Genomic DNA, 17,445 nt, shown 5'->3' with positions numbered 1-17,445 from the left:
GGGACAGGTACAAAGAACAAACAGTAATGGTATGACCCAAGGAAACACGGATGGCTACAGCCTCCAAGGGTGTGTTGAGTGACAAAGACAGGGTGGGCACGTGTTGATCAACCAACAGTGCCACCCCTCCATGTACTCGAACATCATACAACCTGTCATTTCTGTACAGAGAAAACTGCCGAATGGAGACAGTATCAGCAGTTTTGAGAAATGTTTCTTGTAAAGAAAGACAAACAGGATGGTAGGAAGCAATCAGCATTTTGATATCATCCAGATTAGAACGTAAACCTCAACAGTTCCATTGTATCAAGGTGGCCATTTTTAAGAACGGGTAGGTGAAGTGGCTGGAGAACCCTTCGGTTTACGACCACGTCCTTTTTCTTTACTGTCTTTAGTCGGAGGAGGTCTATCAACCTCCATGGATCCTGCTCTGGGTCGGGTGGGCAGATTTTTGTTATTGGAAGGGGAATCCAGTGACTGAGGACGCGAACGAATAATTGTTGTTTCTCTTGTGGTGGGAAAAAAAGATGTATCAGAAGAAATGCCTGTATTTGAAACTGAAGGACGTGGATCTTGAAGTTTGTTGGAAGGTATGGGAGAAACAGAGATGGGTGTGGAAGTCGATTCATCAACCTTTTTAACCACGGAGGTCAAAAGGCTTTTTATTTGTTTTGAAAACGATTCTTTTGGAGGCACAGAGAGATCTGTCTGCACTTCCACTGTAGTGGTGGAATGAAGTGCAGCAGCATATGTCCAAGATGGAGTTGTGGACAGCAATTTCCGAGCCTCGGGATAACTAATGTTATGTGTCGTTTTCAAACACTACACCTCTTTTTCCTCCAACCATTTTGGGCAAGAATGAAAGTAAAAGGGGTGAGAACCATTGCAGTTTACGCAATGTGGGTTCATGTCACAGTCATAGGCATCGTGGTCCTTGCCTCCACAACGAGCACATGTCAGGGAACCACGACAAGATGTCTTTGAGTGGCCGAATCTCTGACATTGAAAACATCTAAGAGGGTTTGGTATGTATGGCCAAACCCTGCAAATGAGATAACCTGCCTTGATGGTGGCAGGTGCACGTGGTGAAGTAAATGTAAAAACGAGGGTTGTTGGCAGTGTAACTCCATCTTTGCGAGTGGAGATTCGCCTCGCTGCAGAAACTCCTTGAGTGGAGAGACCAGCGAGAATCTCTGACTGGGAGCGTTCTTCAAATCCCTTTCAACAATAACTCCTCGTGAAGAATTCAAGGTAGCATGAGGTGTAACCTCAATAGGTATATCCCCAATTGCCTTTGAATTCAAGAGGAGTTCACTGTGTTGGGATGTGGATGTTTCAACCAATATGTCACCAGATCGAAGTTTCTTTACTGACTTTGGAGATCCAGCAAGTCCCTCTAGTCCCTTTTGAATAAAAAAAGGGGACATTTGCCCTAAAGGTTTTCGAAGAGAATGTAATATAAGAAAATGAGGTACGTGTGTTACTGATGTTGAAGATTGCTGTTCTGAGTATTCAAGACGTGGTCACTTACCCATTGACTGTTTTTTTACAATTTTATTTAAATTTTTTAGAGGATCCATAGGAAAAAGAAAACAATTCAGTACCCACTGACCCCACCCACCATGGAGCCCTACAAGGGGCCTTTTCTACAAAGTCACGCATAAGGACAATGCAGCAACGCCAGGGTTTCGTGAGCACTATACCCAAACACCAGCATCAGGCACAATGTCCACAACACCCGTTGAGAACTTCCAACACTGGTACTTGGTTGACTCTAGCCCAAGTGGACCAGCCGATTGACCCAAGGGAGGCCACCCAAAGGCCGCCCGTCTACAGGAATTCGAAGCCAAAGTGGTGTGTTAGGGTTGGACCCCTCAACCACCAGGATCCCCTCCTCCCCTTCACCAGTCGCCACGCACGGCAAACACGTGGATGGATGTTTAGATCCCAGAGAAGGTAACCAGATAGAACAGAACCTTCCCTGGGAGGTCCCCTCACCATGTACAGGAATCCACACCGAGGGGGCGAGTTAGGAACACATGATGAATAGTCCACATGCCCAATTAAAGAATGTCCTCTAAGAGATGATGAATATCAAATGCTAATGAAAAGATAAAGAGTCTGATGTGATGAGAAGACACCTGGAACAAAGTATAGGAACAAAATGATAAAGAAGAATAAGCCAATCAAATTAAAAGCCAAATCCAGTTGGTGATAGCAGAAGAAAGGTCTTGAAAGAAAATGTCTGCCAAGAAATAACGAGGTAAAAATAGGCACCATGGAAGGAAGACATTCAGGCAATATAACAGTGAAGAGCATGTACAGGACACAGAAGTCTATCAAGATCAGAATGAAGAAAGGAAAATAAACAAAAAAAGGAGTTACTCTCTAGAGACACTGAAGTTTTGGGGAAGAAAGAATAATCTGGATAAAGGAGAATATATGTAGAATGGTAAAGAATATGTGAGCTGTGATGGAAATGAGCCTGACCTTTGATGTTCACAGGCTGAGAGTAGAAGGAAATAAGTCTTAAGGAAGAGGTGAAACAATGAGCATGTAGACAGTGGCTCAAAGAAATGTAGTGAATGGCCACATTATCACCCTAATCCAGAAAAACAACAACTGATAAATGTGATAGGTGGACTCCTGTTCAGAACAAGCTAACAGTAGCCAGTCATCCATGTTATGATGCAAGCACAACCCTTGAGCATCTAAGTGATGAGCAAATAATAGGAATAATAGGATGAATAATAGGAAGAACATCTCCAATTTGATTAACCAGCCCACATAAACTGCTTCTACAACAACTGATAAATGTGATAGGTGGACTCCTGTTCAGAACAAGCTAACAGTAGCCAGTCATCCATGTTATGATGCAAGCACAACCCTTGAGCATCTAAGTGATGAGCAAATAATAGGAATAATAGGATGAATAATAGGAAGAACATCTCCAATTTGATTAGCCAGCCCACATAAACTGCTTCTACAACAACTGATAAATGTGATAGGTGGACTCCTGTTCAGAACAAGCTAACAGTAGCCAGTCATCCATTTTCACCACCTGATAAAAACATGCAGGGTAAAAGTGAGCCTGAAGGGCAGTGTATAAAATTAATAAATCACCCCTTGGTGAACAAACTGAAGATAGTGTTTCAACTGGCAAAATATCAGGATAAGCAAGTAAGCATTCATTACGTCCACAAGGGCAATAATTGAAATGTGACTGCATATTACAAAATACTAGTCCACTAGAACACAGCCAAGACACACAATGGACACACAACATGACTGCATCAATGCAAGTTATGTAATGTTAGCTAGGCATGACTGGAATGTTAATGTAATAAAAAATAACAAATATATATGTAAATATATAGCATTATGGCAACTTAAGTTACTTAAACTAAATATTTGTATTTTCATATTATAATATGTAGTCATTCTAGTACAAAAAAGCATAATTTATATTTCCTCATTTTTTGTGATGGTTACGAGGTTGGTCAAGTGACAGACCCCACATAGTTAGACTATAGAAAATAATATAAAATATGAACTCTTACTGAAAACAAACATTTGATATGTATTGTATTCAAGAGCTTTTTAGAGATAACACAAATAATTTTGGAGATTTCTGGGACAAAGAATAGTTTTCTTAATCATAACATGAAATTGCTTTGCACACAGAGTAGTGAGACAAAAGACTATTTTCACAAATCTTTTGTAAAAATATTTCATTAAAAAAGCCAGATTTTTGTGCAAAAAACTTGTAATCTTTAATACAAATATACCAAAATTTGTGAAGGTACACATACTGCATCAAAAGTTACAGTGAAAATGTTTAACGTGAGCAAATGCATGGATGAATTTGTGTATGGTATACTGAGCTAGTCATAAAAGGTCATTTTATCATGAGCTATCATCAGTGGTGGTTTAAGTCAGCCTCTTACAAATTTAAGACAATAATAGATGATTTCTTGAAAAATAAAGAAAATTAAATATTTACTTTTTCTTCAGGCTAAGTGTGTAGGGGCAGTCTTGAAGGTCAAACAGTCCCTTGTTGTTCATTAAAATTATGTTGGTGTAGTGTCTAGATCATAAATACCATGAAAGCTATGCTACTAAAAGCATGCTCACCTTTGACCATGAAAGCATGTCTCTAATGGTATACTTCTTTCTGAAAATTCCTTTTTTATGTATGTTGAGATTGTCTTCTGCATACTTTACAATATCCTCTTCTGGCAGCAGTTTGTTATCAGACATCAATGCATTGCCCATTAAGAGAGCTTCCTTTGGAAACATATATAAAATAAAGAAACTAAAACATTTCTATAACCAGATACTATATGTCATATTGCTGTCAATAAAATAACAAATGAATGACAGCACAAATAATTTAAAAGCAACTGCATATATCAAATTTTTTACGTATTTATAATTAATAGGAATATCAAACAGTTACTCAAGTTAGAAATACTAAAATTCTATTTCTGTTTAGTTGTATTCATGCCGTGACTTCAAATTTTGAATATCCATGATGCAATGCAAAATAAAGTGAACTTATCCAGAATTCTGAATTCTCCCTTATCCAGTTTGATTTATTGCATATGCATCTGGAAAAGATGCATTACCTGTTTTCCCAACATAACCCAGATTTAAATGTTTGAAATGAAGATTGGTGGAAATGTAATTCAAGGTTAAGTATCAAACAAAATTATTTTCATTCTAAAATCATACTAAAAAAAACATAGACTTCTCTTTGAAATATAAACAAATGAAATATCCACACTGAAATGGAAGAGAGCCAAGAAAGTGCAGTGTCATAAAGAACACAGATTCCCCAAAAGTAAAGGCTTTAAAACAAAAGGGGGTAATGACATAATCCAGAAAAAAAAACTAATTATATGGTTAAATGGAAGAGTTTTAGTAGAATCCAGAACAACAGAAAAATGAATGAAATGGATTCATTGGAGAATTGAATGAAGTGGAAACGTTTTACGGACACTGGTCCAAACTGAATACGTTAAGAAAGACTCTTTTCAGTATGGTGCCTTCCCCTCCTACACAACTCTTAATAAGGTACGTCAATAAATAAGGATCAGACAGTAATAAGAGAATCTGTAGAGTAATGAATATTCTCAGGTGTGGACATAAGTGATGGTGTAAAAAGTAAGTAGGGTCAGAACACAAAGTGTAGTCCTATACATATAATGCAAGATGTTCACAGGAAAAGACCAGAAATAACTGAAGACTGGATGTACTACTGGAGCTGTATCCTCTCTCGTTCTACTTTGAAAAAGTCAGTCACGTCAAAAACCAGCTCAGTCAGTAGGCACCTACAGAGAATTGTAAAGACCAAGACAAAACCAAGGACAAGCTCAACAAATTCATGAAGGGTAATGTGTACATCAATTAAGGTAGCATAAGGTATATATAAGTAAAGTGCATGAATCCTTACTGGATGAATTCATACACAGCTTTACATTATAAAAAGAGATAATAATTTTTAAAGTCTTTTTGTTGTTTTGCTATAATTTAATAATTTCTCAACTTAAGACACCCCTGGAACAGTTAGTAGATTAATAGTATACCAATACCTGGTTTGTCATACACAACACAGATGGGATACCATGTGGTAAAAGAAAATAACTTACCTTCCAGAAATTACAGCCAGAAGGAAATAGGATTCTAAACCTGATGAGACAGTAAATGTGACATTTAAGAATATATTTGGATTCTTCAATATGCCAACTTATATGATATCCTGTAAAACCTTCTGTAGCCAGGACACACACACACACACACACACACACAAAAGCCATTCAAATGGAAAATATGGTGATAATTTAAACCAAAAATTCATTTTTCAAGAGTTTGCAAATATTATAGGATATATGAAGCATCAAATTCATACATTAATTTGTCAACATAGCCAGAACAAGATACAAGGGGTATGATTTGTATATGGTATACACAACCTTTTATTGGTCTTTCTAAAAGATTTAGTATGTATGAGATAGTAATGAGAAACGTGGCTGAGCATAAAAAGTTTTTCCCAATAAAAAAATCCAGATCAGGTATAAGACCTTCCAACAAAATAAGGTATATGATCCAAGTAAATGTCTGATGCATCTACAAGAAAGCTGGGATTCTTGGACAAGGCTTAACAACAGTCAACCTTGACATATTAAATATTAAGCGTGCGAATTGGTGCTCAAGATTGTAATGGGACTGAATCTCTATTAAAAATTAAACATAATAGGAAAAGCCATGGATGACTTTTTCAGATTGAAGAGATGAAAAGAATCTGACACTTTATATAACTGATTTTATAGAGCAGCCAAGAAAAACAGTTCTCTCAAGATTGACCAAAACAATTCATAGTCAGAAAACTCGAATGAGGAAATGTGGACCAGTGAAGTAAAAGGTGATGATTCCAAAATATCGTGGAAATATCATTTGATGACTGACCTAAACATCTGCAAAGCCACTAAAAAGCCACAAGGAGAAGAATCTGCTTCTTGGGAAAAAGCTGGATATTCCCAAAAAAAGAGAGTTTGTTATATGTTCATCACACCATGACTCAAGGTAGAACCTATTGAGAATAAAGTCAAATAAGTGGAGAAATTGCAGCAAAATAAAGATTGTAAGAATGAATACCACACTAATTGTTGATGTAAGCTACCATTGTAAACACAGAATAGTAATATACAACAGGCAGGACTAAAAGCAAGTATGATAAAATAACACAGAGCTCTAATGTGATGATGTAAGCTGTTGCTTCTAAAACATTCCATTCCATAATGGCACTGATTTCCCAACATAGTGTCTCAATCGAGAAAACTCTTTAGAGTCAGAGGGAAAGTAAAAGGGAGGGATGTAACCTGTAATGAAGTATGACAGGCCAAGGCATAAAGAATATAAAAATCACATGGTAACAAAAACTCCACCTGTGAGAAATGCAATGAAAGAAAACTGCAAGATAAAAAATTTGATCCTGAATAAAATAACCATGAGAAAAATAATTGATGGAAGTTAATTACCACACTAATAAAGAGAGGTTCAAAACAAATTCATAGTGTGTAAGACAGAAATTAATGATAGGTTAAAGTAGAAGATATCATGAAAATTTTCCTCAAAAAAAAAAAAAAAGACATGAGGGTAAAAAAGAACTCGAGAAATAGAATGAACAGAAGAAGACAACCCAACAAAAGGGCTATTTTATAAAGTATAAAAATTATCTGAAAATCAGAATGTGGAAAACAAAAATTTAATAACTGAATCATCCAACATGACATTAGCACCCTAATGTGTAAAAGAGTTAATTCAAGATGTAAATAGAGCATACTTATGAACCAGATCAAATAGCCAAACAGAAGCTTCTTTGTAATTAAAACAAGCTGATGAATTTTTCTTTTCAAACAATGATGATGAACACGCCTAATGAAAGATTCTTCCTTTTCTTTTTTATCACCATCATAATAAAAAAGCAGATGTTTTACAACTGAACAGCCACATAAATGTAAAACCCACTATAGATATCTACAGCCAAAAATAAAAATAACAGCTTAAATTAAAAAAAAGGATCAACAACACAGTCAAGGTCTCTTCCTGCATATTATATGAGAAAAGCTTCTTTAGAAGTTATCAAATTCCCATTACTAGTAAAAACATTAACAGCAATAGTTATCATTGATTTCAGAATTCATACAGAGTAAAATCATAAAACAACAACCAACAAGATAATCTAGCTTATGGTAATAAGTCATGTGGATGGTGGGAAAATATAGAATTGTGGATAAGTTGATAAATGTCTTGCATTTCATTATGGAACTTCAGAATTTAAGGCATATGGTGGATGACAGCGTGTGAACAATTCAATAAAAAAGGGCTAATATTTCAGAGGTACCTAATTCAAACTTTATTTGAATGAGTTTTCTGTGTGAAGTGAAAAAATGTTATTGATTTATTGCAAGACATGGTAAAAGTTGCTCCATTTAAACCAGTGGTTCTTAACCTTTTTCAGTGTTTGCACCCCTTTCAAATCAGTAATCATTTCTCGCACCCCCTGGAAACTTAAATATAAAAAAAGGTAAAAATATAAAGCATACTCTTATGTAAAAATATAAATTTGCTTTAATTATTCATGGGCATCCTCGCACCCCCTAGGGGTGCGGGCACCCCTGGTTAAGAACCCCTGATTTAAACAGTAATACTCTTCTTTTTCCAAAAAATTAGATGACAAAAAACTTGAAATATAACATTATAAAAGAACAATAAACAACAGTAAAACTGTCTCAAGTAAATGTAATTAATAGAATACCTTTCTTATGCTTGTTTTTATATGTGCAAGATTTTTTATTTAGACTTAAAGTAAATGAAATAAACGGGCTACCATTCTAATACTTATTATTTAAAGCTTTTACGATTAGTTGAATATAAATAGAAACATAACTACAGAAATCCACTTTTTTGTTTATTAATTTTTTTTTTAAAATTACCAATATGTTCCAGTAGATGTCTCACTTGAGGATTTAAGAAATATTTGTACCACTAGACTTTTTTGCCTATTCACAAATGCAAAAATATGACTTACTGGAGTTAAGTGATAAAACATTTTCCTTGAAATAGAGTAAAATAATCTGGTTAATGATGTTATCATGAAAAAGGAAGTAAAGACCAACCATTATTTTTATAACAACAATTTCTCTCAACAAAATTGTTAAAGAAATATTTACACAAATAGCATACGCATATTACGGTCTTGTTAAAAGTAAAATAACCAACAAGTAACAATACTGTTAATAGTTCTCTGAACAGATGCAGAAAAGCAGAAAACTTAGCACAAAATATAAATAAGTGAATTATTTAAAGAATATTCTTTAAAAATGTGATAAACTGAATTAAAATTTGGATATCTTCAGATGATCTCTAACATAACACTGTAAGAAAACACACTCTGTCAAATACATTATTATTCTGAATGTGAAATAAAAAATGAACAAATACTTATGAATGCTTTAAAATGAAATAATATAAGAAACAGAATATTTCATGCATGATGACTAGAAACCCACTTGAAGTAAAAATGTATCTCAAGACTGTTGGTATGGATGTTAAACCTTTTATTAAAATGAAGTATAGAACAATGTTTCAACTTCATGGTTTAAATTTGAATTCAGAATGAAGACACATCAGATAAGTCTCTTATACATGAAATATATTTTGCAATACAAAGAGTCTTTGAATAACCATCTATCTCATGGATTAGAATTTGGAAATTTTACCAAGAGAACAGATTGCAATCCTTTTTTCTTTTTTCTTTTTGAGACTATATTATTGAACAACATAAAAGCAACAGCAATTTAACCTGTCTATTGAGTGATCTGGTCAATCTGGCTGCAGGAATTCTTTTATCAGTCAATAAGGATGCTTGACTTAGTGGACTGTGTCCTCCCCCAAACATTATTTCCTTCTAAAAACACACAAACCAATGAGATATTTACTAGGAAGAAGAAAACCCAAGTAAAAGAACACTTACATATAAAATTCATAAAGCATTGTTTAAAGATTTCTAGATGACTTAACCCTCATTAATAAATTCAATATCAGAAGAAATAATGTATTAGTGCTAACTATCAGGTCATACCATAAGTAATGTCCACAAATTTAATACAGAAAATTCTTCATTTTTGTCTTTGTAGCAGGCTTTAATGACTAAAATATGTAGTAGGACGTGCATAAAGATGTTCAGACAAATAAAAGAAACTAACTCAACTCCACTTTTTCAGATCGTTAATCAAATAAACCTTTATGAAGATGAATGCGTTCGAGGAGCAAATTGGGCATACAATGCTTTATGAGTTTAAAAAAAGGGCAACACTGTAGCAGAAACTACATGAAACATTCAAGATGTTTACAGTACAGAGTCTCTCAATGAAAGAAAATGTAAAAGGTGATTTCAGAAGTTCAGATCAGGTGACGACAGCTTAAGTGATGCACCACATTCAGGTCATCCTGTTAAGTTTAATGATGACTTGCTGCTAGCTGCACCTGATGAAGATTGTGCTGTAACAGTTGAAGAACTAGCACAGAAGCTTAATTCAACCCATTCAAGAGTTCACCATCATCTGCAACAGCTTGGAAAGGTGTCAAAACTTGGAAAATGGGTCCCCCATGATTTGACAGAAGCCAACCTTAAAGCAACTCTCATGAATGTAACTCACCTTCTTTGGACAGGTTACTGATTGGAGATGAAAAATGAATATATTATAAAAATGTCAAATGCTGCAGACAATGGCTCAGTGCAGGTAATCTGGCTAAAGCACAGCCCAGAATGGACCTCCACCCTGGAAAAGACTTGTTAAGCATTTTGGTGGGATATTGTTGGTGTGATCCACTTTGAGTTGCTGCCACTCAATGTAATGATTACATCAGACTTCTATTGTCAACAGTTACAGCACTTGAATGTTGCACTGAAAGGAAAGAGGCCTGCTTTGATCAATCATAAAGGTATTGTGTTACACCAGGATAATACACACGACCCCATACAGGAAGGATCACACCTGAAAAGACTGAAAAGCTAGACTGGAAAAACCTTCCACATCCTCCTTATTCTACAGACTTTGCCCCATCTGATTAACATCTATTCCAAAGTTTGCAGAAATATGAGGGCTGTTCAAAAAATATTCGGACTGACGTCATAAAACAAAATGTACTTTATTTAGAAGTTACAGGTCTGGGACCCCTTCAAAGTACTCTCCTCCCCAATGCACACATTTATCCCAATGGTGTTTCCACTTGTTGAAACAGTCCTGGTACGCTTCTTTTGTAATGTCCTCCAGCTCCTTCGTTCCATTTGCCTTAATCTCGGGAATCGTCTCAAATCTTCTTCCTTTCAAGGGTCTTTTGAGTTTGGAGAAAAAGAAAAAATTGCAAGGAGCAAGGTCAGGTGAGTAAGGGGGGTGGGAAAGAACAGTGATCGAGTGTTTGGCCAAAAAACTCACGAGTTCTGAGGCACAAATTTCGCAGCAATTTTTCGATCAAAATCTTGTAACAAGATCCAACTGATATCCCACACTCTTCAGCAAGCTCCCTGACAGTCAGACGTCGAGTTACCCGCACCAGGGTGTTGGTTTTGTCGACGTGTGGGTCGTCAGTTGACGTGGAAGGACGTCCAGGACGCTCATCATCTTCAATGGACTGTCGACCATCCTTAAAACGTTCATGCCACTTGAAACATGCCGTACGCTTCATAGCAACATCACCGTAAGCCGTGTTAAGCATAGCAAAAGTTTCAGTCGCAGATTTTCCAAGTTTAACACAAAATTTCAGAGCAAGTCCTTGCTCCTTCAGGTCATTCATTCTGAAACCCACCAAACGAAAAAATTGCACTTCACTTAAAACTGCGTAGCTAATACACAAATGAAGATATCTGCAATCGGGAAATGGCGTCTTAATCAGCTGAGCTGTGCGAACCTAGCAACACCAAGCGGATTCCCCTGGAACCAACTGGAGCCGCGCAATTCAAACAGTCCGTGTATTTTTTGAATAGACCTCGTATCTTGATACAAAAGAGCTTGGAACACATGAAGATGTCAAAATTACCCTCTTTACATTCTTTACCTCCAAACCCTAAGAATTTTATAATGTACCATTCAGAAGCTTGTGAATTGTTGGCAAGAAGTAATTAATAATAATGGAACATACATTATTGATTAAATTACATTAAAAGCATTTGAAATCCTTTCTCTTTTTCTGAACCTAAAATTGAACATTACATAAGGGATGACCTGATACATTATGACAGTACATGAATTAAAGATTAATTCAAAATGAAAAATGAGACAGGCAACCACTGTTCAAACTTTGTTGCTCATAAGATACATTCTATGGTTCTCTTGTTCAATCTTGTTTCATTAAAGTTCTCATGAAAACAAAAAAGTAAAACGTTAAAAAATATATTTATCTAGATTTCCTAAGAAATAAGACACATAATTCAACATTTCCACAAAACATACTAAACAGGTCTAAAATAGTTGCAAAACTTCAATGTAAATTAACTTGTTCACAAAGTGCTTTTAATGTTGTATCTCACAGTTGGTAGTTTAGTATTAATTAGTTTAACTTCAATTCCCCAGTTACGATTGGCATAGCAGCTTAAATAATAAGTTAATTAGGGGTGTTTTATCCATATGTTTAAATGTTAATCCTATGATTTTCTAGTGAATTATCATTTGAAGCAGCCTACCTGAAATAAAATGATTAAAAACAGTAATGGTCTTAATTTCAGATTTTCTAAAATAATATATAGTTTTCATAGTGAAGAGATCAATTCACTTCCATTCTCTCATTCAATCTACATCTAATCAAACATGAGTGCCAATTGATTTTTTATTAAATCAGTCTTTAAAACCTACTTGAGATTTTTCCAGAACAGGAGAGTAAAGAGGAGGAGAACGTGAAGACTTTTGGTAGCCTAAATTAAACTTCAACCCTGATAAGGCATGTTGGCTATCTGAACGAGTAGGAGAAATTGAGGAATATATCCTGCTACTTTGTTTATCACTTTCCTCTGGCCATGATGGAGGTTGAGTAGTAACTAAACAAAATAAAATTAATGGAAATTGTAAATGTGTTTTAATATAGCAATTTGTAACGTTATTCTCAATTAATATGTTTCTAAAAGAAAAATTAAGCATACATGGTGAAAAATAAAATAAAAAAGCAATAAACAACTCTTAATCAATAATACTGGATATTGCCATATTTCTAGTAAAATACAAATTAATACATATCCATATAACCATGTGAAATTCCACCTTTAAAGAAAACATTTTATTTAGCCTAAAAGAGCACATTCTAATAATTAGTTACCACATTTAAGAATTAACCACAATATTATTAACATTTTTCAACAATCATTAGTACACATTCGATAAAATATAATAACACTCCTCTTGCAAGTATGTCCCCAATTAGTGAAATTTCAGAATCCATCCTTTGTCCCTCAAAGGGTCAGAGTGATTCATCTGCATCTACCTAAACTACTGATGAACATGCCATACGTAATGCTAAGGGATACTGTATTATTATGATGAAATTCATATGGTCCTTCCACACAGAATTCCATTAAGATAGAAAATACAGCATTATTTCCAGAATGCTGTAACTCAATAATACACTCAGGGATCTTTACACTATTTTAAGTATACCATGTCTAGGATAATCTCATAATATTATTTTAGTGGTGACTAAAAGGAGATGAATGCCAGGGTAGGTGAAACCTCCTGTGATATAAAGAATGTGACAATTAATGTGTTAGGGTTATCTACATCCCTGTGTTTGAGGTCTCAAAGAGCAGGTGTAGATGGTTAAAGACAAGAAGATAGACACAGATGTGAAAACACATAAGGGGTAATCACCAATAAAAGAATAATTTAAAGTATAACAAAACCAGGCAAAATAGAAGTAGTCAAATTAACAGAGGAAAGAAAGTCCCACAGTGAAAAAAGCCTTAAAGATGGACAGTATAAGAGACACTGTGAAAAGGCTATACAGAAAAAAAATGAGATAGTCTGTGTCAAAATGATAATACAGGGAAAGAAGAATGAATGGGAAAACATCCAATCATCTTACTAAGCCATCCAAATGTAATGGAGAGAGATGTGATCAAAGAAGATTAATTTGTCCTTGTAGTAAAGAGTATGGGAGGAGACTGACAAAAGTGAGAGTATAGCTCCCACAATGGAGAAGTGAAGGGTAGATTGGAAGAAAATGACAAAGGGATGGATAAACTACTATGAAAGAAAATTCCAGGCTCAGGTGAGATCAGATTTAAAAAATACCTGAGCTTCAAAGACATGACAGGCTGACCACAGAATGTGTTAGTTATGCATCCAAAAGAGAAAATCCAGAATACAGAAAACAGTCCCTGAAGTAAGTATATCCTAGAAAATGGAAGAAACAATAGTAAAAGAGTCATAATGTATCATTATAAGAAGACCAGACAGACAAAAGTGAGAAAGCCTGAAGAACTTCCAAGATCACAATGATATAGAAATAGAGAAATCTCTCCTCAGAAGAACAGATGCCACAAATGGATCAGGCCTCCGGAAGTAAATCTAACCACAGGGGAAGTGGTGAAAAAAAGGTATCTATAGGGTGGGTTGGTATAAAGCTCAAAACAACACATTGTGTTATCTGTGATGAACTCACCATAAATATGGAATTCCAGGCATGAGCAAACAACCCTATAGACATATTGTGGAGAAAAGAGGGGATCAAAACAGAAGCAAGTCTGGGGCAACAGAAATGTCCAGAATCATGTAGAATTGAATTAACCAGTCACAAGAGAGGAAAGAAGACAGTTTATATCTAGATACACCCAAAGTAATAAATTAGAAACTACTGAAGGACCCATTTATGGGTACCTTCAAGAGAAACAAGGGGCTCAAGAAAGATTCCAAGAGAGACAAAACTCTTCATGCAGGAAATGAGATGAGAGCCTTGAAATTCAAACCTCCAAGCCTCTAGTGCATAATAATGTGGATTAGGTCTGCCGTGCATACAAAGTGAGAAAGACTCTTAAGTAAATAAGATAAAAAGTGGGAACTAAGACTGAATTGAAAAATTAATTCTGCCACCCCAAGCAAGACAAATCCTTCAAGAGAAGGGAGGTTGCAACAAAGAATGTCACATTGAACAGGGCAAGTTGTAACAAAACATTAAAAAAAGAATGGAACATGGGCTTCAAGAATGTAATTGCTAACCAGAAACACACCAGACCCAAAAAAGAAAAGAACTGAATTAGAGCCAACTTGAAGGGAAGGTATGAAAACTGAATGTTCAACCACTGGGGATACAAATTAAAGCAGCAAAAGATAGAAAGATTATCTTTGGTGTCGAGAACATGTTTGAGATCTCATACTGAGCCACCAGCAGAGTGGGAACCAACCATCAGGAAACAATAAAAGGCCAGAGTTGCATCAAATAATAAAGATTGATGAATGCCACCAACAACCCTGTATTCATAGGAATGTCAAAAGATCAGGAATAAAATACTAGATAGGAGTAAAGGAATCATCCCATGGCATTCAAAACATGTGAATAGAAGTAAAAAAAAAATACTGAAAATGTGCCTGAGGAACTCACTGAGTTGTAGCAAAGAGGTGGGAGACCTTGAACAGTAACAAGAGAACAAAGAACAAAGAAAGGGGTTACCCCACAAGGTCATATAAGGAAAAACTTATTAAGGCCACCTGTTTACAAAGCCAAGAAACCAAAGTGAGAAGGCATAGCTGTTATTAAGTTGCACTTGCTCAAAGTGCCAAAGTAGAAGAAACATCTTAATAAAACTGCATCATAAAGAAATGATGCAAGACAGAGGATCTAGAGAGAAGAATAAGGAAGGTAAAAGTCAGAAAATAAACCAAACTGATGAAATACATCACAGAAATAAAAAAGATTAGTTAAATGGAAGAAAATCTACAGCAAAGTGAAAAACAGGTATGTGCATGTTGCCCAGTAAAGTTGACACAATCCTGATACAAAGCCCCTAAAAGATGTGAAATCATGAGAATAATGAAGTTAAGAAAGAGATGGTAAAGAGATGTACAGAAAGAAAAAGTGAAAAGGAGGATATCCCTAACCTGAAAGAAAATATTCAAGTGATGGAGACTCAGTCAACAAGAAAGCATAAGATTTGACAAAAAATAACTCAAGAAAGAAATTACAATAGACATGTACCTGTAGAATCCAAGCAATGAACAATAAAGGTGGTACCACCTTAATCATGTCCAAAAAAAGAAGAAAAAGTACAAATAGCAGTAGAAATAACAGTGGTGTAACACATTACCAGATGAGGCAGGCTCACATGAAGTAACAGAAGCAAGATGTCAGGAATCCTAGATTACAGTATTGGTTGATACATATGAAAAAGTGCCAAGAACCTTGGAAGACAGCAGAAATGGGGAAATATGGATGCATAATCCACTTAATTCACAAAACTGATTTTGATGTGGTTTCTTTTTTCTTTTTTTGAATAAGGAATGTTATAAAATTCAAGATTTATTTTTAAATATATTTACTTTATTGTTATTTTTGATGAATAAAATGAACCAAGTATGTCAATGATGCATAACCCCAATGACAATTATGCAAAGTACAGGATAAGACCAATGTGTTAGGTCAAATTACAGAACAAACAATGTGGTATATATCCCAAAGGTACAAATTTACTTAAAAATTAATCAAACTGAAGATATATAAAGCAAAATTGTAGCTGAAAGTTTAAAATATAGTATTGTTCTTGTCCATAATAAAGAAATTTAAAGAAAGAAGAATGACAAAAGTGTAACATAATACAAAAAGAATTCAGATTACATCCTAAGAGAAACATCTGAAGACAAGCACTGCAAAGGACAGGATGACCTTTATTAAAATTGCAGAGTACATGGAGATTACTGCCTATGAAGGATGTGTCATCTTCCTCCTGGTGGAAAGTTACAGTCTAATGATGATTACATCTTAGGCTGGTGCAACACATAATAGGTCTAAAGTTGGGAACATTGTTTAGAGCAATAGGAGCTTAGTATATTCATGTGACCTACAATGACTCTCTACCAAACTATCACTTCAAAATATGGCAAGACTGAAGCACTGGAAGACTATGGGGAGAAAGAGTGGGAAGTGTGAGAGAAGGGAAGCACCTTTCAGAAAAACATATTCACCATAGGAAGAAAATTATAACTTCCCATATACTACTTCCCTCTTCTTAAAAGATTGGCTAAAACCCCACAGTGATTGAGAGAAGGGACCATTGAGAGGGAAGAACACACACAGTTCCTGAAAGCATCCAGAGGATACCTCCACATATGAGAGAGTCAGATCAGAAGATCTGAAGAGAGGAACATCACCACTTCTGACCAGTTTTACTGTTTGCCCATCCATAAAGAGTAGAGAAAAAAGGAAGAGAAAGAATAGAGGCACATCCAAGTGAGAGTGAACTGAAGTAGGAGAAATATCTGAATCCTTAACTAGACATATGGAAGTCAACCCCATGAAGCAGAACAGTGGGTAAACAAAGAATGAACTTCACAGTGTAAAGTGCCGAGGGTGTGCGACAGACCATACTCATTAAGTTAACTACATACAAAACCCATGCTACCAGGAATCAACATCACACGGGGGTACGATAAGAATCATAACATCTTCACCTCAAGCATCACAGACTGGAGGGAATCTAGAACCACCTCAAACCCAGGGCATGATATGTGTTATTTGAATAAAATCTTGATTCAAGAACCCAACAAACAGTATCAAAAGGATGTCCATATAAACAAAATCCATTCCCTCACTGTGAAAACCAACCATAACCATTCAATAAGCAATAACATCCATGAAAAAAATACATGAGAGATAACAAAAGAATATACTGGAATAAATACC

General features: G+C 35.3%; 1 protein-coding gene across 13 annotated transcripts in view; it reads right to left on the bottom strand.

Annotated features, from left to right (window-relative positions):
* The window catches only part of LOC143223138 (uncharacterized), a 143,328-nt gene that overhangs the window by 28,213 nt on the left and 97,670 nt on the right, over nucleotides 1-17,445 (bottom strand). For 12 of the 13 annotated variants that reach the window (XR_013012678.1, XR_013012677.1, XM_076450670.1 and 9 more), the window contains 3 exons: nucleotides 12,417-12,598; nucleotides 9,368-9,472; nucleotides 4,135-4,287 (listed from right to left, as the gene is read on the bottom strand). Coding sequence is in view for 11 of the 13 variants with exons in the window: in XM_076450670.1 (XP_076306785.1) it covers nucleotides 4,135-4,287; nucleotides 9,368-9,472; nucleotides 12,417-12,598 (440 nt within the window). In the remaining 2 variants the exon portion in view is untranslated. The remainder of the gene's footprint in view (nucleotides 1-4,134; nucleotides 4,288-9,367; nucleotides 9,473-12,416; nucleotides 12,599-17,445) is intronic. The other variant, XM_076450674.1, reaches the window with a different exon arrangement.

This window comes from Tachypleus tridentatus, chromosome 8 (assembly GCF_004210375.1).
Source record: "Tachypleus tridentatus isolate NWPU-2018 chromosome 8, ASM421037v1, whole genome shotgun sequence".
Classification (NCBI taxonomy): domain Eukaryota; kingdom Metazoa; phylum Arthropoda; class Merostomata; order Xiphosura; family Limulidae; genus Tachypleus; species Tachypleus tridentatus.
This window is presented reverse-complemented; position numbering and strand designations above follow the sequence as displayed.